General features: G+C 42.2%; 2 protein-coding genes across 5 annotated transcripts; both read right to left on the minus strand.

Moving 5' to 3' along the window:
• Positions 1-19: 19 nt before the first annotated feature.
• LOC114554831 (death-inducer obliterator 1) lies at positions 20-16916 on the minus strand. 2 transcript variants are annotated; one of them, XM_028576884.1, is made up of 14 exons: positions 16752-16916; positions 15656-16037; positions 14215-14586; positions 11423-11648; positions 8003-8558; positions 7724-7883; positions 7440-7556; positions 7208-7321; positions 6673-6835; positions 6118-6583; positions 5681-5828; positions 5496-5585; positions 5206-5401; positions 20-3993 (listed from the first exon to the last, which is right to left on the minus strand). In XM_028576884.1, exons 1-14 carry the CDS (start codon positions 16901-16903, stop codon positions 173-175), a joined length of 6963 nt encoding a protein of 2320 aa, XP_028432685.1. In that variant the 5' UTR covers positions 16904-16916; the 3' UTR covers positions 20-172. The 2 variants fall into 2 exon arrangements, with proteins under 2 accessions (XP_028432685.1, XP_028432684.1); XM_028576883.1 differs by having other exon boundaries at positions 7160-7321.
• On the minus strand, positions 16894-22433 carry LOC114554833 (death-inducer obliterator 1-like). Of its 3 annotated transcripts, XM_028576886.1 has the most exons (4): positions 22285-22432; positions 20667-20761; positions 18160-18278; positions 16894-17834 (listed from the first exon to the last, which is right to left on the minus strand). In XM_028576886.1, exons 3-4 carry the CDS (start codon positions 18239-18241, stop codon positions 16900-16902), a joined length of 1017 nt encoding a protein of 338 aa, XP_028432687.1. In that variant the 5' UTR covers positions 18242-18278; positions 20667-20761; positions 22285-22432; the 3' UTR covers positions 16894-16899. The 3 variants fall into 3 exon arrangements, 2 of the variants coding, with proteins under 2 accessions (XP_028432687.1, XP_028432688.1); XM_028576887.1 differs by lacking the exon at positions 20667-20761 and having other exon boundaries at positions 22285-22433; XR_003692476.1 differs by lacking the exons at positions 16894-17834; positions 18160-18278 and adding an exon at positions 18971-19114 and having other exon boundaries at positions 22285-22429.
• Positions 22434-23282: the final 849 nt, after the last annotated feature.

Genomic DNA, 23282 nt, shown 5'->3' on the forward strand with positions numbered 1-23282 from the left:
AAAACAAAGTAAGAAACTTTTTTTCTAGTACGAACACAACTGTGGAAATTTAACGAAATACTGCTCACCTACATTTACAGTGATACAACTGGATTTCAACTGGTGAAAGATTGAAGTGTCTCTCAAAATCGTAATGTAGTGTCGACAAAACAGAGCCTAGGACCTGTTCTTGTCATTTTTCTGCAGTTACATCTCTCTCCTTGGGTGTATCATGTTTACTGTCCTTTTTCTCCTCTCGCTTTTCTCTGCTTCTGCTCCTGTCCCGACGATCCCTGTCTCTGTCTCTCTCCCTCTCTCGGTCTTTGCCCCGGTCTTTCCCACGTTCTCTGTCCCTGTCTCGTTCCCTGCTTCGGGATCTGTCCCGTCTCCTTTCTCGGTCGCGTTCGCGCTCTCGATCACGATTTCTCCCTCTGTCGCGGTCGTGGTCCCTCTTGTCAGAATCCCTGCCTTTGTCTTTTTCCCTGTCTCTCTCCCGGTCTCTCCTCCTATCTGTGTCTTGATCCCTGTGCCGCTCTCCCTCCGTGTCCCTGTGCCTCTCGCCCTCCTTCCCTCTGCTGCGGTCTCTTTCTCGGATACGCTCCGGGTCGTGTTCTCTTTCTCGGGTACGTTCAGGATCGCGGTCTCTTTCTCGGCCTCGCTCCGGGTGGTGCTCTTTTTCTCGGGTATTTTCAGGATCGCGGTCCCTTTCTCGACCACTCTCCGGATCGCGGTCCCTTTCTCGTCCACGCTCCGGATCGCGGTCCCTTTCTCGTCCACGCTCCGCATCGCGGTCTCTTTCTCTGCCACGCTCCGGCTCGCGGTCTCTTTCTCTGCCACGCTCCGGCTCGCGATCTCTTTCTCGGGTACGCTCTGAATCGCGGTCTCTATCTCGACTGCGCTCCGGCTCGCGGTCTCTTTCTCTGCATCGCTCCGGATCGCGGTCTCTTTCTCGGGTACGCTCCGGATCGCGGTCTCTTTCTCGACTGCGCTCTGGATCGTGGTCCCTTTCTCTCGCTCTATCCCACTCTCGCTCTCTGCTCCACTGATTGCCCTGTCCCCTGTCCCATGAAGGCCTGCCGCCATGGGGGACTTCCCGCTCTCTTTCCCTCCGGCGGTCCTCGGACAGCTCCCTCTGTCTCTCTTCAGAGTGTTGTGAGGGACCAGAAGCAGGTTCTCGTTGCCCTCCTTCAAAGCGACTAAAGCAATCGCTACTGCGGGTTTCTGAGTCCTCTCGGGTGGTGCTGCTCCTCCTCCTCATTTCAGGAGAGTGGCGACGCCAGTGGTCGTCCCGGTGCATGTCTGGACTGTGGGCTCCCATGCGACTTGGAGGACCTATGGGAGCCTCTGGAGGAGTTGGCAGCAGCGGCCCACTGTGGCGAACAGGCCTAGCCTCATCAGAATGCCTATCGAAGCGGTACCGCTCTGATCCCCCAAAATGCTGGAAAAGGTGGGGTCTATTCTCCTGAGGGGGAGGACCTCGGTTGTCATCAAAAGATCCCCGATGTGGTGGTGAGGAGTGAGGTCTGGAGCTCCCGTACTGGTTATGTGGATTGAAGTGCTGTCCACTCATCTCGCTATTTGAAGGTGGGCCTCTTCTGTCCTCATACTGGTTAGGTGGAGGTCCCCGGTACGCTGGACCTGGCGGGGGACCCTGATTGTCTTTAAAAACATGGAGATCCACATTTAGCTTGAAAGAATTGGAATTGTCTTTGTTATAATGTTCTGCAGGGCCTCGAGGTTGGTCTACCATCAGGGGTTGAGCCCCATGGTCACCAAACTGAGACGGCGGGGGACCCCTGGGCCCTGGGAAGTGGGACGGAGGAGGAAGTCGGTTTTCAAAGTGACCAGGAGGTGGCCCCGTAAAAGGCGGAGGAGGACCTCTGTTTGCAGGGAAATTAAATGGTGGTGGAAGACCAGTGAATCTTGGTGGAGGTAAACTGTTCTGTCCATCAAAAGTAGGAGGTGGGGGAAGGCCTGTAGGGTGACCTTGCTGTCCTATGTGCTGTGGGGGAATGGAGGGATCAAACATTTGAGGAGCAGGGCCTCTCTGGGCCATTGGAGGGAATGATGGTGGTGGTCCTCTGGGTGGCATTATATTCTGGGGAGGTGGTCCAGGACGCACCTGCTGCTGCAGTGGCTGGGGGCTTGGCCACTGGTTCTGATAGGGAGGGTATGCCGTCGGAGGAGGACCATATTGCTGGCTGTTGTCACTCTGCATGGGGAGAGGACCACGTACAGGGAGAGGAACATGGATGGGTGGAGGGGGTCCCTGCATAGGAGGACCTGACATTGGAGGAAGACCCTGCATGGGTGGTGGCATAGACATCGGCGGAGGCCTCATTATCAGGCTTTGTCCCTGCATCCGATGGGGCGGAGGGAAGTTGGATGGTGGGGTAATGTCTGCTGGTGGTCTGTACTCGCTGTCAAAGCCTGGCGTTGACATGTAATGCGGCATGTGATGGGACTGAGTGTCGACCTTTGTTGTGCTCTGAGTGAGTACTGGGATTGTCGACGTTATTGTGGAGGTGTTTGCAGGCTCTTTAAAATAACTTGTGGTTGGTGCATCTTGGCTATTCTCCTCATACTCAGGGTCCTCACCAGCTTTTAAAATACTGGCAGCATTTGGCCAAATACTGTACTTGTCCATCTCGGTTTCCGCCTTGACTGGCTCAGCTTCCTCAGTTTTCACTTCTTTCTCATCCATGTAGTTGAACTCCATATCAGGTTCCACCTCCTCTCCTAATAAAGGAATTGCAACATCTGCCTCGTCTGACTGCATGAAGGGCAGCGTTTCGCTTTTCACTTCATTATGAGGCAGTGATGTCTCTGAGCCTTGTAAGGAGTCTGGGAGTTCAGTTACATTAGACAGCTGAGGCTCTTGAACCACAGGTTGTGAGGAAGGAGTAGAATCTTCCAACAAAGCAGATGTCTCCTCTTGCTCCTCAGCATCATCAGTCAGCTTCCTGCAAGCTGCAGCCTGGCGAGGATCCCTGCTCTGTCGGGGATCTCTCTTCTGGTTGATCAAGGGAGCAACCGTCGAGGACTTCACTAGTTCCTCAACCTTTTTGCCAAGCTGCAGTAGCTGAGTGTTGCCCAAAAGGGATTTGGCAGGTTGAGTTAAGAGTGTGTCCGAAAGTGTCGATGAGGCACCAAGCGTCCCTGTAGATGACATTTGCTGCTCTCCCTTTTTCTGGAATGTCTGATCCCCAATCTGTTTAAGGCTCTCCAGGATCTTTTGTGGATCAGTTACAGATTCAGTTGGAACGTTAGCTTTACCTGGTACTACAGTTTTGACCTCTTCAAAAATTGAGTCATCCTCTGGGTCATACGCTACATCATCACCTTTATTCGCAACCACCTCAGGCTGCTTAGAGATTTCAGGTTTGCTTACTACCTCTACAGGCTTCTTAGGCACATTATAGCCCCTACTGGGGTCATACTCTTCTTCTGGATCATACGGTCGGTCATCATCCTCCTCCACCAGTTTCTCTTTAGAGCTCTGTGCAAACTGCTGCACAATGGGGTCTAGCATTGTAGCGGGCGGGACGAGTAGTTCTCCACCCTGATCAGACGGAGAGTTGGAAGCTTCTGAATCATGCTTTTTCTTCCCAAAAAGAGTGTTGAGGATGGTCTGAAGAGGAGTGGCAGCTGCTGCAGAGGAAGCAACAGAGCTAGATGAGGATGGGGAGTCCTTGCCAGTGGTAGTGGATGTGGCTTTAACAGAGGACAAGAAGGAAAGGACTGAGGAGGGCGCCACAGGGCTGCTTGAGGTCTCAGAGGAGTTGGGCGGAGGCGACCCAGGAGGAGTCGTACTGAAGGGGATTTCAAGACTCTGTCGTGTGACTCTTTCTGCTCTGACTGAAGGAGATGGCTTTGGAAGGCCAGTGTCATCAACATCTTTGGTTTGAGTCTTGGATCTTTTTTCCTCAGATTCCAACGGCGCACCAGTACGCTTTCTGTCCTTCTGGCAGATCAGCAGCCCCAAGAGGAGGTTAGGACGAACTGGTTCAAGACCTGCAAGATGGACAAAACCAGCTTAGAAAACATCTGCACTAACAGAAACAATTTCACAATATAGACTGCCATTCTTCCTGCTACAGCTAAAACAAAAGATTTGATTATTTCGGACGTATGCAATGGACACAAAAAACGGGTGAAATTAGAGCCTCTAAAAACGGTCTACAATACATGCATAAAAAAACTAGTAGCACAGAAGGCTTTATCAGATATAAAAACCAAAGTTCTCCCAACTCCAAAGTGTATATTTTTATTCAACAAATGACGAAGGTAGGAATGACTGTTCAAGTTTACTTGTCTACAGTTTAGTCAGTAGTCATTAAACTTGTTTTGTGAATTAAACAAACTGACATCAGTAATTCACCAACATCACTTGACCGCAGCCAAAAATTGCCAAAACATGACGGCAAGAAAACTGCAACAGATTGTAAACTATAATATAATTCTGGTTAATCCACAGTCATTACATACATTAGGTCTTACTGAAGTTTGATTTAGGATCATTACCAGCCTGGTCACAAAAACATCATAAAAATCCAAGAAGTGTAATTTTATTTTTCTGAAGCTACTCAATAAAGGAAACACTTTTAATATCCTCTTTCTGAGGCACAATATGCAGGAATAGATCTCCTGATGCTTGAAACACTCCAAGATGTACAACCTTTATACTTCTGGAAGTTCAACTATTTCTATACTTGAAGCAATGTGGGTATTGTTAACAGTGTTGTACAATCACTGTAAAGTTTATGTAAAGTAATGTAAGTTACCATATAAACACCAGTGTGGTATACAATGGTTTCATAGCAATTTATTGATTATACAGTTGTTCAATTATGTTTATATATGAGCCAAGTTTTAACAAACAACAGGCTGAGACTGGACTCAAATGGCACCAACCTGCGAAGCAAACTTCTTCCTTTATTAGAAATGTGTGATACAAAGTCAGATACACAGCAGAGAGCACATCAGCTGTTATTGTATATGTACAGAAGTGTGTTCTGGGGGAAATTCATCAAGGAGTGTGACTGCCCTCTACAGTACAAACTCATGAATCCACAAGTTCTAATTAAATAAGTCCAAAGATGACACTAAATATACTCACCATAGGTACAAAGACAAAAAAAAACATTACAGCAAAAACATTACAATAAATGTAACTACAATCATGTCACCACAAAGGTATATTTGTGTATCCCTGTAAATGCTTACCTGGCCCATCAAACGGTAAAAGTTTGGCGGGTAATGGGTCCTTTGAGCCCAGTGGGATGAGATAGAGGTCTTTGATACGACGATTGTTGTTAGCCACCACACCAAATCGTTCCCTGCTGCTAAAGTAAGAAAAGAGAGAGACATATGCCACCTCCTCTTCCTCTGTGGCTGGGTGGAATCGGATCAGACACAGTTCCTGCAAACACAGAGCAAAAAACAGTATGTGATGCAAGGCCTTAAAATAAAGATGTTAAACACTTTGATACAAATTAATTTTTCTCCAAACCAACCTTGGAAAGCGAGGTTTTCAGTTTCCCGACGTAGTCCCACACAGTGTTTGGAGATATCCGTCCTCCAACATGAATGGTGTCTGGCAAATCCTGCACAACATTGACAACACTAAGTATGATGCTCTTGTTTATATGTATGCCCAAAGGTTTTGCATTCAGCTTAATCACCAGGCAAAATTGCTAACCTCCTTGAGGTGTTCAAAGGATCCTGACACCAAATAAGCCTTGGTCACAAACTTGGCCACAGCCTGCATGTTGATAAATCCTTTCCAAATCTTCTCTTGACCATGGAGAAAGATGGCTGTCTCACCCTCAGGAGGAGGCTCGGATGTACTGTAAAAACCAAACAGTCTTTCGTTTAGAGAAAACACAATATCCAAGTCCCAAGCCCATACACAGTTTATCATGTACACGGCATTTCTTAAAGAATAGAACAATGACACAGCCCCATCTTACTCTACTGTAGAACCACCAATCCTGTTAAAAAATAGAATTTTACACACGTTTTCTCATGCAATTTTAGCACATAACAAAAATATATTGCTAACAAATGTTAGTCTAGCACAAAAACCCAGCAAGTCCGGGAAGACCCAATTTATAAAATCGTAATGAGATTGAGCACCTTGTTTTTACTGGTTTGGACGTGGCTACTGCAGATGGTGGAGCTGGTGGCATCGGCAGTGGAGCTTTGGGTGCAATGTCTACTGGAGCACTAACAGGAGCTGGGAGTGTTTCTGCTGGGTTGCTGATGGGTTTTTCTGGAGCAGTATAGGTGACAGTCACACTGGAGCTGTGCCTGGCCATGCGTGGGTCTCTGCGGGTGATGCTGACAGAGGATACAGTGGGAGTGATAGGTGCTGGGGCCTGGGCTGGGGGTGCCAGCATATTGAGTTCCAGCTGTGGCTGTAATTCTGGGACAGCTGACTCCACGTTAGACTGGTAGGATGGAGGCATTGCGTGTTTGTAGGCTAAGGGGTCTTGGTGCTGGTAAGCTGTGGGGTCCTGTGTTTGGCTGACAGGGGAGACAGTTTCAGGCTTCTTGGTCAGTTTGGCTCTCTTAGCCGCAGGCTCGTCTTCTGTCTTCTGACCTAGAGAGCAAGATTAAAAGAGTTATCTGTTGTATAACAAATCATGTTAAATTTGCTGGATGAATATCCTTCTTCTGTGTCTCATTTACCTGTGCATATTTTACAGTTGAGGTCAAATAGATGAGTCCTGTGTTCAGAAGTTGTGTCTTTGAGCATGGTACTAAAAATGTCTGGCATGCTGCTGCCACTGTTCCCCTCCACAGCAGAGGGCTGAGCCGAAACTGAAGGAGTGGCGCTAGACTCATCTTGGTCCTGTGGACACAGAAAAGAGGACCTCCATCAACTCTTAGGTGAAAAGGAACAGTTGATGGTCATTCACATTAACACCCAGAATTTTGGATTACTATGTCTAACACTATACTTTTTGCAAAGTATATACCAGTAGGTTTAATGCCTAACAATGATGAAGAAAGACAAAGCTTTAGAAATAAAGAAATAACACTGAAGGACAGTTGGCAAAATAACTAACCAGCAATATCTTTGCAAAGGTATTTGCCAGATTTGCAACACTTTGTTAATAAGCAGGTGAAAAGGAAAAGTGTGAAAGCTAAAGAAAGACAGCATGCCACCACTTACTGCAGCAGAAGCCATGCGAGTAGATGAAGTGGTGGCAGAGATACATACATCTGTATCGGATGTTGGCGGAGCATCCTCCATATCCATGCTATGTAAGCCAGAGTCATGCCTGTTGCCTAGTTTGGAATGCTCCGAAAGGACCCTTGCACTGGGAGACTGGGCCTGCAGGAAACAACAAGACAAAGTATGCTGTAGCAATTTATGTTTAACAGTTCCAAACTCTCAACAGGGAACTCGTTGACACGTGCTTGGCGTTTAGTTAAAGATAAGTAACATTTACCTCAGGAGCAATGGGCTTCTTCCACTCGGATATCTCTTTGGAAAGCAACTCTTCAGCACTTAGTCTCACCAGTCTGAAGGGACTAACCTCGCCACCCACCACCCTGTAGAACAAGCCCTGAGACAAACATAACAGCAATTTAACACCTCAATATGAGGGATATCAGGTAAACTCAGAAAACCAAAGCTTTTCAGGCTGTAGGTACACATCTCTGTAAACACAAGGTGTACTAAAATATATATATAAATATAAAAATAAGTGCATGCATGTTTACGTTGACTCACTTTGTTTTTGGGATCCTTCAGGTTGAACATAAGGGACCTGTATTTGTTCTTGTACTTGCTGTCAGTGCTAAGGCAGAGGTTGAACATTTCCTTTTCGATGGCAACTGCCAGCCTTGCCACCTCACTCTCAGTCATTTTCAGATCATCACTGTCGCTCACCCTGGTGGTAAGGAACACAACAGATATTAGCGTTTGATGTTTAAATGGACTTAGCCAAAGATTTACAGAAAGTAGCTCAGAAACTTAAGTACTCTGAACTGGGTTCTGCAGGACTCTTACCTCTTATAGAGGATGTCCGTCAACGAGCGGCGGATGTTCGTTCTCATCTGGTTGTTGGGGGGCGGCGACATGGGGGACATAGGGGGCGCTGAAGCAGCTGGATGTGGAGGCCTGGAGGGTAAGGAGTGGCTGGAGGGAGCTGAAGAAACTGGAGATGACGGGACTCTGGAGGATGAGGATAAGTTGCTATGGGATGGAGCATCCTTTTGTTGTGGCTGCTTCTTAGGAATGGTAAAGTTGGACTTGGTGACTCTCAGTGCTCCTGTAACGTGGATCGGACCTGGAGGGAAGCGGGACGGGGTATGGACGGGCGTCGAACCTGGTTTCTTGGACTTTGCCGCAGTTTTACTCTGAGGCGTTGCAGGTTTCTTGGGTGCCTTTGAGCTGGTAGCCTGAAGAGAAGGCTTCTTGCCCTTCGGGGAAACCTTGGCCGCTTTAGTAGTTGGGGACTTCTTTGTTCCTTTGACTGGTGTTGCGGTAGCTCGAGAAGGTTTCTCAGGAGCCACGGGTGGTTCTTTCTCTTTCTTCTCACTCTGCTTCTCTTCTTTAGTGGGGGCTGTAAACCAAGAAAAAGACCAAACATTTTAAAACATGCCATAATTTACAATATCAGCAGATATGACATGTAGGGTGTATTTTACCAACACGGCAGATAATCATGATTAAGGGCTATAATTCAGACTTCATTGTGCCTGAAAAAGCTCTGCATTGTTTTGATGTGACAGTTATCAACTTCACATTTTTAAGGAGGTTAATAAAAATAAATGTCATTCACAGTTAGTGTTTGCACACTGAGTACATTACAATAAACATTCTGAAATAAACACAAAGTTCACAACTGGGCAGTTAAAAAGCCCCTCTTTATTTGTGGCAGCGGATGGTAGATACATTGTGCTGTTTATGCAGGTCCACTTGAGAAAGAAGTTTTTCTTCTCAAACATTTAGTGGTAATGGTCTTTGTACTTCCTTATAAAGCAGCTTGATTCTCAGTACCCACAGATCCAAACAGGAGAAAGGGAACTGACACACAAGTCTTGCACAAACTCTTAACGTAAACTTACTATAAAGCAGTTAATGAAAAGAAAGGACTGCAGCTATCTGATTCTCTTACTTAAATGTGAGAGACTAGCAAGATTAACAGGTTATTCACTGGCTAAAATGTTTCACTGCCTACTTAAGCATAAATCCTCCATCACATGGGATGAAGGGGATATGTTAATCAGAATTAAAAAGGAAATTATTGCGAATTAAGTTCATAATTTAACTGTTAATTTGAACATGCAGTCATGAGATCAGCTACACACCCGAACCACTACACCAGCTTATAAGGCAATGAGCTCAGACAACAAAAGTAACTAGACCTAAGTCTTGTTAATGGTTCGGTCATTTGAAGAAGTTATTCAGGTATACATGAAAAATACATTTCTTTAAAAGATATTCACATATAAAAGCTATATAAAGAAAAAGTAATATATCAACCACTTTGCACCAAGACTTATACACTTCTCAAACCTCTCCTCATTGTCAACTGCAGACGCTAGCGCATCATCTATTATGTCCAAGATGCATGTTAAACTACATTAGTATAAGCATGAACCCTACTTTAACACTCAAACTATACACCCACTAAAGCAAACCACAGAAATATTGTGCAGAGTAATAGTATTGAGACCCAAAGCAACCAGTCAACCATCTTTTGAGAGAGGTCACACCAATCTAAATTTCACTCAGGAAAATATGCACTATGAAAGAACAAATCAATGAGCCCTATCTTCCTCCTGTTAATCACAACAATCACAGGTCCTACTGATCTCCTGACCTGAGAAGATGCATTTACTTAACATTAACACTTGCTAGCTTATAAGATCCTTATGCCTTCAACGATCCCTTATAAAAGATGAAACAAACTGTCCACATTTCATTGCAAACAAATGTTGCGGTCAATATATAAATCAGATCTCATCAGGTGCAAAAATGTGTGGAAAAACTTGAGCATGGTCTCCCTCTTCTGATTCTTTGAACTCAGCCCAGGTCTTCAGCTTCTGTCTTCTGCTGTGGGCCTTCTGAACTTCACTGTAGTACCTCCAGGTGGTCTGGTCTCTGCGGTAGAGCTTCCTTCTTTTCCAGCAGTTCACCATTTGGGGGCTCTTGACGGTCACGTCTCCTTAGCCATAGTGTGTGTAGATTTATCAGTTGTATATGCTTGTCTGAGCTGAACTGGTCAGGATATCCTACAGCAAGCCAACACTGCTCACATAATCAATCAAGGCATCCTAAAATCTGTTATATCACCTTTTATTTCAAAGCCAGTTTCCCACGAGTAGTGATGCATCATATTCAATATGAATAAAAAAAAAAACTTGAGTCAGCCTGTTACCCACAAACTGAAGGGTAGAAAAAAAAATCACAACGTTGTGCGTAACAGTTGATATTATCAGCTCAATATGAGTTATGTTAGCTTTACTTGTCCACATTAACATGGGGGAATTCTTAAGACACCTACCTGCTGGAGAAAGGGGGGAGGACCTTTTTATGGGTTAACAGCTGAGGTGATGAACCCAGGAGGCGGAGAGACTTGTGCAGGTCATTTGAAATCTCATACTAGCACCAGTCCATTCATCACACCCATACATTTCATGGTAAAGCATAAGAGCTCTGATTTTGAGATTGCCCTCCTTTTATCACCTTGATACGTTTTCATCTACAGCCCTGCATTTTAACTATGCGCTATTCAAAAGCGGTACTCCAGCGATTGAGTGTTTCACTAGCAAAAGGTTGAGGGACTCAAGAAAGTCTTGAAATTTGATGGCGCAGAGGCCTGTTTCCTGACTTTTAGTCCATAGCCAAGACACCAAAAAAAATAAAAAAAAATAAAAAAGCTGGATCCTACATTTCCCATAACACATGGGCATAATTTGTTAGACCATCCCTGCCTGGTAAATGCCTACATTTCTTAAACTCCTGCCTTCAGTTTATAACACAGGCTTTCTGTTAAGAATTTAAAGTCTCCCAAGCTAAGATAACCCTGGTGACATCAAAGCCAAAGACGACTTTATATAATTGTGTTCACAGGCTAAGTACTTACTAAAATTATCTTGCTGAGTGCAACCTGTGGAGTGCCCCTTTCAAAAACATTCTGGTTATTGAATACTTACCCATAGCCACAAATAGCACTTACCTTTTTCACAGCTCCAAACATTTCATTGAGTAACAAAACCTTATCATTATCAAAATCACAACACTTTGCAAATAATGTTTTAGTCTAGCAATACAGCGGAGTTCATCTCCAGAGCACTCATGTTCATCCCCATATGTACGGATCATTTCTAAATGATGTTAGCACCACAGGATCCACATTTAAAATGGAAAAATAACAACGTGGTTTTAACAACAGCCCAAGACCTTCAAAGAGATACATACACTTTTTGTTTAACACTGTTGGTGATATGGGTGTAGTCTTTTCTGGTGTTACTGCAATGTAATTATGGTCGCTGGACCAGGATGCAGTGGCCGGCGGGGGCGGGTGTTCCTCAGCATGCTCATCTTCGTCGTCCTCATCATCATCCAGATCAGCACTATGGTCTTCTTCGCTGTCCGACTCCTCCCGGGTATTATTTGGCTTCCTTTTCCCACCAGCCACGTTCCTCTGGGGGGGGACGGAAAGAAACCCATTCAGTAACCGCACTCATCATTTGACAACATTACAGGTAAAATACAAAAATGACTTGAGCCATGTTTGCTTTTAAAAAGAGATTCCCTCAATGAAGTACTGCCAAATGCCAGGAAAATATGTGCATGGTCAACAGAATAATTAACTCTTACGTTCTTCAGTCTCCCTGCTCTCGGTTTTAGTCATTTCTAAACACATAGTACAATTCAAAGGAAATTAATAGCATTTCTACATACACCGAACTCTGCATTGGCAGCCTTTTACATTGCTCTGCATGTAACATCTAATCTTCGGTAAACCTGGACATTATTCCATCAAAGATGTACATTGCATATTAAAGCATTCTTGGCAGGTCCATTTTAGTCTGTAATTACAGACAATGGCTTGAGGAACCTGTATTCCAAAGCAAGATCAACCATATGAAAACATTTTTCCCCAATCTACACATCACTCACAAATTTTTTTTTAAAAAAAAGCCTCTTTAGCTTACGTCATGTTTACTTGCTTTCGTAGCCAGTGAAGGTTCAATCTCAAAAAAAGGTCTATTTAGGTTTTCAAAGTTATGAGACCGCAGAATCTTTGAATTAAGTGCACATGAAATAGGCAGGGTTTCTAACAAATGGCCAACCACTTCTAATAGCAGCATATGAAAAGTATTTAACACAAGAGCAGGACTGATGACTGTGGGGATTTGTTGTTGTAGAGGCAAAATTACTACATTAGGCTAATAAAAGATCGAGCATTAGCACAAAATTTAGACTATACACAAGAGTAAAAGGTAAAATACTGTCCAGTTATTATAAAGCCTGTTGAATGGTTTAGATAGATATCTATATCTATCTATAATAGGTTTTTTTTCCCCCCCATTTATTGTCACATACATGTAAGCACACAGCACATGTAGGGAGAATCAGGCCACACATTTAACATCCTATCAGGAGCAGGTGCAGGCAGTGCGAGTGAGTAAAAAAAGCTTGAAATGCATAACGACAGTCTATAACCAAAACATTGCGTTAAGTATTAGGAGCCATATTCCTTATATATTCCTTTTGTTAAATAAAACAGGCTTATCACCCACCATCTTAAAAACTGCCCTGGGAAACTGATTAACTTCTCTAGAAAACAATTTTTACTTCATGAAGTAACCACATCAGCAAACTTATTGGGCTACAACATAGCATCTTATCATCAATATATGACATAAATGACCTTGTAAAGTAAAGCACACGGTGTTCAAACACATTGCTCGATGCCTTTAAATACTTTAATATGCATGCATTGCTTTTGTCCATTTCACGATCCAGTCGGAATGATGACTCCATTGTTCACACGAGCTAAGTGGTCAGTAGACAGGCCATTTGTTCACTTTGATCTGATCCGTAGAACTCAACCTGCTCCACTGCTGGTTACCAATTAAGGCACGGATACCATTCAACATTTTAACAGCTTATTAACGTGCACTTGTTGCCCTGTGTGCACTCATCTGTTGACATTTCCGAATGCCTTCCTACAGTTGCTTAATAAAAAAGGGCTTTTCACATAAAAACATAGCCTACATGTGTTAGTAGTAGGAGAAAAAAAATAAAAAAAAGTCAGGCTCGGGCCGGCTTCGGTCACGGCTCTGTCGGAGGCCGGCCCGATCTGGACTCTATTACCAATACAGGACATATGATCACAAATTGGTTGAGCAATTTCACTTCCAAGTAGTATTTTACAGTAATAGCAAAGCTTTCTGAACCATTTTAGTCAGGCTAAGATATAACCTCTTGTGACATTATTAAAATGCAGAGGGTGCAGCCACAGCAAGGAAACTATTCGAAGACATGGTTGCAGCAGTATACTGCTTTCACGGTATGCCATGGTTATAATTCATTTTCAAAAGGGTAGACTTTTTACACATACTTCCATAAAAAAAAAAAAAAAAAAAAAATCACGAAATTGTAATCACGATTTTGGCTCCTAATGATCACAAAAACAGTTAGAAAAACAATTATTTTTGCACTTTACATTTGCAAGTAAACTCCTATTTTGTCTCATGTTCTGAATGGAAAAAAGTAAATTCAAACCGCAAAAGTATTAAGGTAAATTTCACAGTTCAAGGTGTTTTCACTGTTAATTTGTATAACCGTTTCACTGTTTAACTTCAATAAATGCAACATCTTTCCAAAAGACAATAGTAATCGTGTTAAATAATCGTGATTTCAATATTGACCAAAATAATCGTGGCTATGATTTTTTCCATAAATCAAGCAGCACTTTCAAGTTATATTCAAACCCTTCACTTTTCATTCCTAATACTAATCATATATTAAGACTGTAATAATACTTGGGTGCGTTAATATTAGGCAACAATTGACACAAATGTTTTCTGTAATGCTAATCAACAGTGAAACAAAAGAGACAGGATAGAAAAGTACTTGTGCCCAACAATGCTAACAAAACACAACCTAACATTCTAACACCACATTTTAGGAAATAGTTTCTCAAATGTGATAAAGACATATCTAAAGTCTAAATCTAAGTCTCAAATGGTCCAAGTTACCTTTGGTGTAGACTTGGTTTTTTGGGCCTTTGCTTTGTCCTTCTGCTTGGGATCTTTAACATCAGTGATGGACTTCATGGCCGCAGCAGCATGTTCCAGAATACAGTCGTTCCCACAGTACACAGAATCTGGCTGGGCATTATTTTCACAGCCAGGCCCGATACATTTGGGAAGGGAAGACTCTTCCTCAGCCTTTGGCCCGGCCTTCTCCTCTGGCACCTCCACTGTTGCGGTTGTTTTCACCTCCACGTTTGACGCCACTTTCTGCTCTGCGTCTGGTAGTGCTTTCTGCTCTGCTGTGGGTGCTGCCTTCTTTTCCATGGTTGGTGCCAATTTCGGGCCTGCTTTTGGTTGGGCTGGCTGCTGTATGGCCTGCTCCAAGTCAGTACATAATACAATTAATATATAAAAATAAAAAAAATAAAAAATACATTGGTGTCTAAGTGAATAATGTGAACATAAATCTTTGAAATTGGTCCAGTTTTAAGCGAGAACGTTGTAACCGGCAGCAGCCGTGAACCGGACTGCAATGTAATTCTATGGGCCAAACACACCAAATGCACGCCAATTTCCGTTTTTGCCACCGACAGGCGTTAGTCGTGTTGACAGCATTATGGAAAGGATCCCTACTTGGATAGACCTTTTTGTTAAAAAGTAAGATTTGTTTTTTAATCACCCCTGAAATGACAATGGCCAAATTCACAAGATTCAATTTAAATAAACAATATTTTTAGGGCGTATAGACCAGTCAGTATATTTTTACATGCAAATGGAAGAATTAAGGGTTTATTTTTAACTAAACCAGAGTGGTGATTGTTGGAACAGTGGAAAGCATGACGGCTTCTTATGGTTTTATTTTGTTTTGGTCGACTTTGTTTTACAATGATAAAATTATTGTTTATTTAAATGGTGTCTGGTGGGTTTGGCAATAGCCATTTCGGGGCAGTTTTAGGTTAAACAAAAAGGATCTTGCTCTTGGGGCCAGGTTGGAAAAGTACCGAAGTTACCCTTTAAACATTTGTTTGTCCACTTTGAGATTTATTATCTAGAGCTACTTTTTGGGGTCCTAATCTGCATTCTCTAAACACCGCAACACTACCCATGCAGACTCAAATCACACCAATAGTTTTGAGTCACGCAGCGCTGTACTCTAAACCACGGATTGGGGGATCCATAATTAAAATTTACATTTCAACCACACATTAAAGCCCTTTGACAGTAGTTATGGTAAAATGGACTTTTGAAATGGAATTTGGGCTATGTATAAACTTGGCCATGGCATCATAGTTACTTTGAAAGTTACATTATTAAGACACTTGACATGCACTATGAAGTATTGAATGGCAGAACAATAGGCACAGCAAATCAGACTGACTTTATAGCTGGACTCATAATTACACAGTAATTCAAAGCCTTTAAGTTGAGATCAATTAAAACCTACCGGCTGAAAGATCTTTATCTTCTTTTTCCCCGTTGGATTTGTAGCTTTCTCTATCCTGCCTTTGATGCCCATGTCCTCTGCCCCCTTCTCTTCAGTTCCAGTGGATGGAAGTGCCGCGACAGCGTTAACCCCACTGGTGTTAGTTTTCTCTTCAGAGGTCGCAGAAAAAGCGAGAGCAGAAGCCGGAGCCTTGGGCTTCCCAATATCTGTACTTGTAGCGAGAATAGATGTAGCAGGTCTGACGACCTGGTTTTTCTTAGCGGTGCAATTGGGGCAGATGTAGTCTTCCCCATTTCTCTCCATCAGGCGCCCGCGGGCCTCAGTGATGCCCACACAGTCTCCATGGAACCACTCCTCGCAGCGGTCACAACAGATCATGAACCTAGTGAGCACACAACATTTATAGTGCCACATTTCTTCAAATTAATGCTCAACAAAAGCTCTTTCTTTCCTCATACATTTGAGTATGGATACAACATGAAAACGTGAAATCAGACAGAGGTTGTAGCTACGAGCCCGACAACAAGGAGGGGACATAAAATGCAACTTAAAATGCAGAGTTTAAAGCGCAATGAAGAGCAAATGGTAATACATGGGTTTCCCTGGGTTTTTAAGACGCTTAGGTGTAATTGACGTCATACGCTCACTTGCCTATTGGTGTTGCATCTCAAGTATTACTACTACTCTAACGTGTGGGCTGAAGCAGCCGGTGTGTGTGCAACATGCATGGTGTGTGGCTGTGAGACTGTACTTGTTTTCTGCACATGATGGCTTGTCAAGATGCTTTCAACGTTGTTTTTACGCTCATAAGCTTATGCGGTGTGCAAAAACAAGCCGTATAATGGCAGGGAAAACTCTATAATATGTTCATTAAAACAGCACTCAAGACTAACCTTTACACTGATCAATAGTTGTCTTCATTTGCATACCCTAGTTTTGAATTGATGTCTGACCCAGACAAAAAATGATTGCATACACAAGTGTATAGTCTGTAGCCCTGCATTAAAATGTACTGCATTATTAACACTTCGAATAGGCACAACAGTTGTGATTTCAATAAGACCAATAATGGACAAAAACAATAAATGAAAGATACCTTTTGTTGTGTTTCTGGCGACAGATGCAGTAAAGTGCATTGGGATCATAACCGCCCTCGTCAGAATCAATGGAGGATGATGATGAAGATGAAGACATTGAAGAGTCATTCTCATCATCATTGTCCACTTGTGTCTGAGCCTTGTGTGTCATTCAGAAGCTTGGGTAGCTTTAGGTTTGGCCTCCCTCTTGACAGTAGTGATCTTGTTGGCAGGAGCAGGACCTTTAACAGGGGTAGTGTTCTTACTGGCTGCCCTCTTTTTATTGATGTATGTTCTTATTGGTCCACGTTTTACCAACATTGCTGCAGGCTTGTCTGACTCTGTGCTATCCTCGTCAGTCTCTTTATCAGTCTCCTTCTCCGATTCCACCTTGTCATTTTCATCTCCAGGTTTATTCTTCTCATCAAGAACCTCTTTCCTCTCCGAGTCCTGCTCTGGCTGAGGCTGTACTGTATTAGTGCAAGCTACATCTTCAGGGCGGGGATAACTCTCATCTTTTTTCTCCTCATTTTTATCTGGTAACTGGTCATTCTTGGCAGCGTCTCTGCTGTCCTCCTCATTCTCAGAGCTTCCCTCATCTTTAACTGTCACGCCAACGCGTCCTCGAGCCTGTCTGCCACCTCGACTTTTCCTTTGGGTAGGTTTCCTTGCACCACTTCTAGTCCTTCTCTCTGGGGACTCTACCTTGTCCTCTACGGCCTTGGTGTCAGCGTTACCATCAAAGCTGGCCTCTGAGGCAGTCTCATCAGTTGGGGTTTGGGAAGGAGGATCTCCGCTTTCCAGACTAGGTGGGGCGCTCTTTCTTGACCCTCTTTTGGCAGTCAAGAGGAATTCTTCTAGTTTGTCAGTACGCTTAGATTGCCTGCCACTGCGACGTACAGGACAGCGGTTATCAGGACTGTCGGTTGCTGCCTCCACTGGCATCTCTCTCTTTGCAACAGTGGACCGTCGAAAACTCCAAGTCTTTTTAACTTCACTGTTGGCCTTGGAAGATGTATCTGGCTCCTCTAGTGTCTCTTCGGCCACATTCTCGCTTTCGGTTTGAAACCGTTCTTTCTGCTCTGTATTCCCTTCTCCAAAACCTGTGAACAAACAATCAAAGAAGGCTGTGGGCAAAAAAAAGAAAAGAAAAGAAAAGAAAAAGATGGCATGCAATCACCAGAGTGCAAAATAACAATATAGCCAAGAAACTACAAATTGTTTTGTGTTGAAGCAACATTAATCAAAACAAGTAAAAAAAAAAAAAAAAAAAAAAAAAAAAAAAGATTGTTTGACCTGGATTTGACCCTTACTTAGCCTCACCCAAATTTAAAATGATTTAAAGATCATAGAACCACAATGTGCCCAGCATTACTACAACGTTCCCACCCCTTTATTGTGTGGGGAAAAGAAGCTCAGCCAAGGTACCTTGAGAGCAGCTATCCATACGGTCCTGGCTCTGCTCTGGCTCAGGAGCTAGAGAGAGCTCAGGGCTTGCATTCTCCTCCATAGATGATGGAGTCAATCACTACTTTCAAACAGAATGTCTACAATTAGGAGAAGAGCACAAGAGATCAGCTATGAGTCACTCTTTTCAATTCATAATATGGCAAATACTGATGGCTGCCAGGTTTTTAATAATTAAGCAGTGCTGGGATTGCTCCATGTCTTTTTTATTTTTTTAGAAATACTTTACATTCTCACTCCAAAATAGTGGGACAAATATAATCCGACGTTTATTTGCACCATACAATAACTTGTTACCCAGCTCTATTGAAGGCATGCAATGATGTCACTTTTTTGCAAGATACAACTATTATCATCCAAGTAGCTGAACCACCTTGTTGTGACTGCTATGAATGGGGAGCGATGCAATAATTGTGAGGGGAACACAAACTCATATCTTGAGAAACCATGAAGGCCATCAGTACATAAATCACCTGGCATGCTAAATTAGTTTATTGCAGATGATTTGAATAAGTGCACTTGTTGGCCGATAACAAGAATTGCAGGACAGAAATGCCAAGCTAGGGCTGTGTTACTTTCAAAACAGTCTCCATTACATAGTACGTCCAACAGAGAGCTCTGACAAGTTGATTTTTCAACTGTAAAATGTTGCTTAGTATCTTAGTCACAATTCTTTAAAATTAAAAATATCTAAAAGAATCCATATTAAGACAGTTGTTTAAGTAGGTTTTAAAAAAATGATTCGCTGATAATGAATATGATTAAATTTCAGTATTGGTTGGACCTCACTCTGGACTATAAAGTGTGGGCGAGTTTCTTGACACAAATACATACTGTATGCGTGTCAAGAACCAGAAGAGCATGTCTCATCCCACTATGCCCATGTCACATTTTTCAGCCTAATCAAATCTGCAAGCTATTAAGGATAGGACATTAAAAACATATTTCAGGGGGACATTTACCAATTTTTTGGGGCACTTTAAAAAACAAATAGTAATTAATGCATAAACTTGTATATTTTTTATGTGAAATAAACCCAGATTAAAATACATACAGTAATCACCACCTTGTGCCAACATGAGCAAATAAAAACTATGCTATTGCTGTTCTCAGTGCATTTATAAGCAACAGCGCTGTTTGCGTGAGTGCATGTTAGAGACGGAAATGGAAATAAAATGAATAGAATGAAAATAAAAGTATGGCTTAACGTATGATTAGGACATTGGTTTAAATTGGCAAATATATTGCTTCGAAATTTTGGGGGCAATTTTGCCCCTAGATCGTATTTTTAATCAATCTATTATTTTTAACGATGAGATTTCTTGGGGCATTTTTGACCTATGAAAAACACTACGTTACATATGTTGTGCGTGGTGTTGTATTTTGAGAGGCTTGACGATAGTGTGTGGCATGGGCGTAAAGTAGCTGAAAAATAAAAATTACCATAAAGTGTAATGTTAAAATGTCTTTTCGTTAAAATGGATTTTATAAAACTGGTATTGAAAAAAGTATTGTTCAGAAACTGGTATCAAAGTCAAGGTATCGAAAATATTTTAACAATACCCAGAACTAATTACAGATGTTAACGTTGGCTGTTTGAATAATTTTAATTTATATGCCGAAAATTGGGACGAGAACCAGAAAACCTATTTAATAGTCAGGAATTCACTAATACCAAGTCTAAAACCATATTTATTGTGGGCCAACACAAGTAAGAAATTGTTAGTGTTCGCAATTGGTGAATTCTAGGGGTGCGACGAGACACAAGATTGGGTTCATGAGTAAGAGACGAGATTTCAACACTATTTCAAAGAAAACTTAAATGATGAAATACGATATAAATTCAATCGAAAGTCACAAAATGAAAAATGAGCACTGCAAAAGGCTTTGCCACAAAATGAAATTGCTTCTCTCCTGTAACCTCTTCAAACAGTGAAGCAACATGTCCACAGATAGAAGTTGGACAGGACTGTGTGTACAACTGATTTAGTGAGACAAACATAAGACAGAAGTGCTAATAACTGTATGTTACTACAGCTTTCACAACTGTTGATGCACGGGGCATCCATGTTGGATTTTGAGCTTGGGGTACTCGGAGGTTGTCAGAGTTCCGAGCTCAGAAATCGGAGATCCGGGGGCATTTTCGACTTTGACCTCGGAAAATCCGACAACAGAGTACAAATGGGATGCGCTATGAGCCCCGGTCTCTGTAAAACATGCAGAGGAGAGAACAGAGACGCTTGCGCTTACATGCTCTCAGGTACTGAAATTTGGCAGATTGATTTAACGTGAACTGGTCTTAGGTATTACCTACCCAATTGTGCTCATGTACGGATATCGCAAGACTTTTAACCTCAACGAGAAATATTGTAACGTTTTAATCTTGTCACACCTCTAGTGAATCATTTCTGAAAATGAGAAATATTCTTTAATTTAAGGGCATATAACAATAAAGCCAATGTTTGTACCTGCACTTCAGCACTGATGAGTAAGAGAGTTGGTCTTCAAACAAAACAAAGGCCTTGCACAAGTAATCATCTGTCTTGGTAAAAGGTTAAAGGATCTGCCAGATAGAGGAAAATACAAGTTAGGATCAAAGTGCTCCGCTCCAGCTAAGATTCAACAATAAGGACTTGTTTAGATGATAAAAATAACTAATCTGGAAATGTAAGATGTTTAGTAACTGGGGTATTTAGCAATTCAACAACTGCTCAATGGAAGTTTGAACTTAATATGATCAACATAAAAATACACCAAACATAAGTGAAGTTTGAATTAATATGCCACAATGATGACTTTGCAGTAGTTATTCAAAACTGCAAATGGATAAAATATCCAAATGTGGGGCAACAATTTGTTGACAACTGACAGTAAACATTTGGTGAATAATCTAAACCTTTTGATATTTGAAAGCATTTATAAATTCTGTCTAAATGACTGCATAATAATGATATCTGATTTAAAATTGAAGCATTGGTGTAAAGACTAATAGTGATGAAACAGGATTCTTCCAATGCTGTGCCTGTGGTCACGACACCTTGCCACGTGAATTGCAGGACAACTGTTGCCATGAGAGGTGGGAGGGCCCCGGGACGAAGATTATATGTAACAATAGCGGGCAAAGTGACGAAACCAACTTTATAATATGTTCAGATACAGCGATATGACATTCTGACACAGAGATGCTCCGTTAGTAATTGCCGTGTGGCTGTCCAGTAGTGGCTGCTCGACACCGAAAGAGGGAAGCTGCACAGGGCCTTGGTGCGCATAATATAGTAACTCCTAAATTCCGGTCACAACCGTGCTTCATTATCGCATGTGATCTGTAAATATGTATGAAACAAGCAGGCCTATATCGGAAGAGTCTGAGAACAAACTACGACAACAGACTAACGATACCTGCTGCACAGCCGACTCATGCCATAGACATGGGACGCAGCCAATGATGGCCGCAAAGCAAACGTTTTGCCAAACCACTGAACAACGATCTACCGTTAGCATTAGCAAACGTTTACCAAAGCACAGTGGCACAAATTGTGTTGCATTATTGGGCGGGGCACACTCATAAACTCCATGTATAACGTTAAGCACGCCTTTATATGTTAAGGCTCTTTTTTTCGTCGCTTATCGTTCCCAAACGAGGAACTGAGCGTTGTAAAACGTGCACTTATAGCCAACATGCCTGGCTAACGGTATTAACGTTAGCCAACACGAGCATGGGCAAGCTAACGGCAAACTGAGCCTGTAGCTATTAGCTAGCTAGGCATTTATCGAACACTCCAAATTAATGCACATAACGTTAACTATCAAAAACTGAACGTGGAGAGACATTCTTACAGTAGCAATAGCCATATTCAACTAACCAATGCGAATGACATAGCTAGCTAGCTAGAATAGCGTAGTTCGGCTGTAACGTTAACGTTACACAAATTAACGTTACAGCTAGCTAGCTAGCTAACGTCAGGCGCATCAAATAGCCTAACGTTAAAACATGGGCAGGAACAAAACTGAGACACGGATGTACTTCAAACGTGTTAAACACCTCACTAACATTGCTAAAATATTAAATTGTTGCATTCTACCCACCTACGCGCTAGAAATACCGACGATTTGCCCTCGCATGTCGGTCAGTCCTCCATTTTCCATTCCCGCTGGAGCTAGCTAACTGACTGCGGCAGATGGCTGACGGTTTAGATGATACGCCCAATGTGTCTACAGCGCCCCCACTGGTCAGGAGGGACACCGAGCAGGCACGGGTAGCAGTGAAACGTTTTTTTAGCTTGAATGCGTAAATAAATGCACAGCCTTTCAGCTGCATCTGCAGCTCTACCATTTTGTGTCCAATCTCAAGCTATAGACTTTAAATACCCTAAAAAAAGCAAATATAAAGATTTACCAACTGAAAAGTTTGTGATTTATTTTATTGTAAGCAACCTTGAACTGAATTGGAATTTGCCTGAATTGTGATAAATTCAACTAGTCACCTATAGTAGACAATATACTGAACAATATCTAATTTTTAGATACTATTATACTATGGCTAAGGTCAATTTTTTTTAAATGTGTCTTTCAGGTAACCATTCATTTGCATTTGTGAGCAGAAATTTGCCAAATTCATAAAACTCAGAATTATTGACTTCTATCTGTGACTGTTCTTCTGATACTTGACACATAACTGCAGAACTTTAACCTCTAATAAGTCAGTATTTAATGTCCTCAAAAACCTCTTCTTCAGGGCTCCTGACATACGATGTCCTGAAATTTCAAAATGTGCTACAGCTGTTAAGAGTTAAGAATACAGTCAGCGTTGAGCTGACAATATATACATTTATATTTAGCAAAAATCAATCCAACACATGAACAGGTTTCTCTAAGACAACTATACGATAAAACTGTTTGTGACCAACAATTTTTCAAGATTGCATTATCTGAACTTGAGTTTTAGAAATGTTCTGTTTAAAACCAACTTACCTACACAACCTAGCGTTGTTGAAACTATGCTTATTTATTGCAGACTACTTCATAACTAATTCGACCACAGTGTAACCATAGAATCAGCTTGTTTAAAATGTTTGTATTTTGTT

The sequence above is a fragment of the Perca flavescens genome, chromosome 4 (assembly GCF_004354835.1).
Source record: "Perca flavescens isolate YP-PL-M2 chromosome 4, PFLA_1.0, whole genome shotgun sequence".
In the NCBI taxonomy this organism is placed as follows: Eukaryota; Metazoa; Chordata; class Actinopteri; order Perciformes; family Percidae; genus Perca; species Perca flavescens.

Bases quoted from the DNA above. Each gene is read 5' to 3' on its own strand.
- LOC114554833 (XM_028576887.1), bottom strand. From the start codon at position 18,241: ATGGAGGAGAATGCAAGCCCTGAGCTCTCTCTAGCTCCTGAGCCAGAG. The intron at 17,835-18,159 runs GTACCTTGGCTG...GTTTGTTCACAG, and splicing joins TATGGATAGCTGCTCTCAAG to GTTTTGGAGAAGGGAATACA.
- LOC114554831 (XM_028576883.1), bottom strand. From the start codon at position 16,903: ATGACACACAAGGCTCAGACACAAGTGGACAATGATGATGAGAATGAC. The intron at 8,559-11,422 runs GTATGTATCTCT...CTTGGTTTACAG, and splicing joins AACAGTGTTAAACAAAAAGT to CCCCCACTAAAGAAGAGAAG. The intron at 6,584-6,672 runs GTAAATGAGACA...CTTGCTCTCTAG, and splicing joins CAACTGTAAAATATGCACAG to GTCAGAAGACAGAAGACGAG.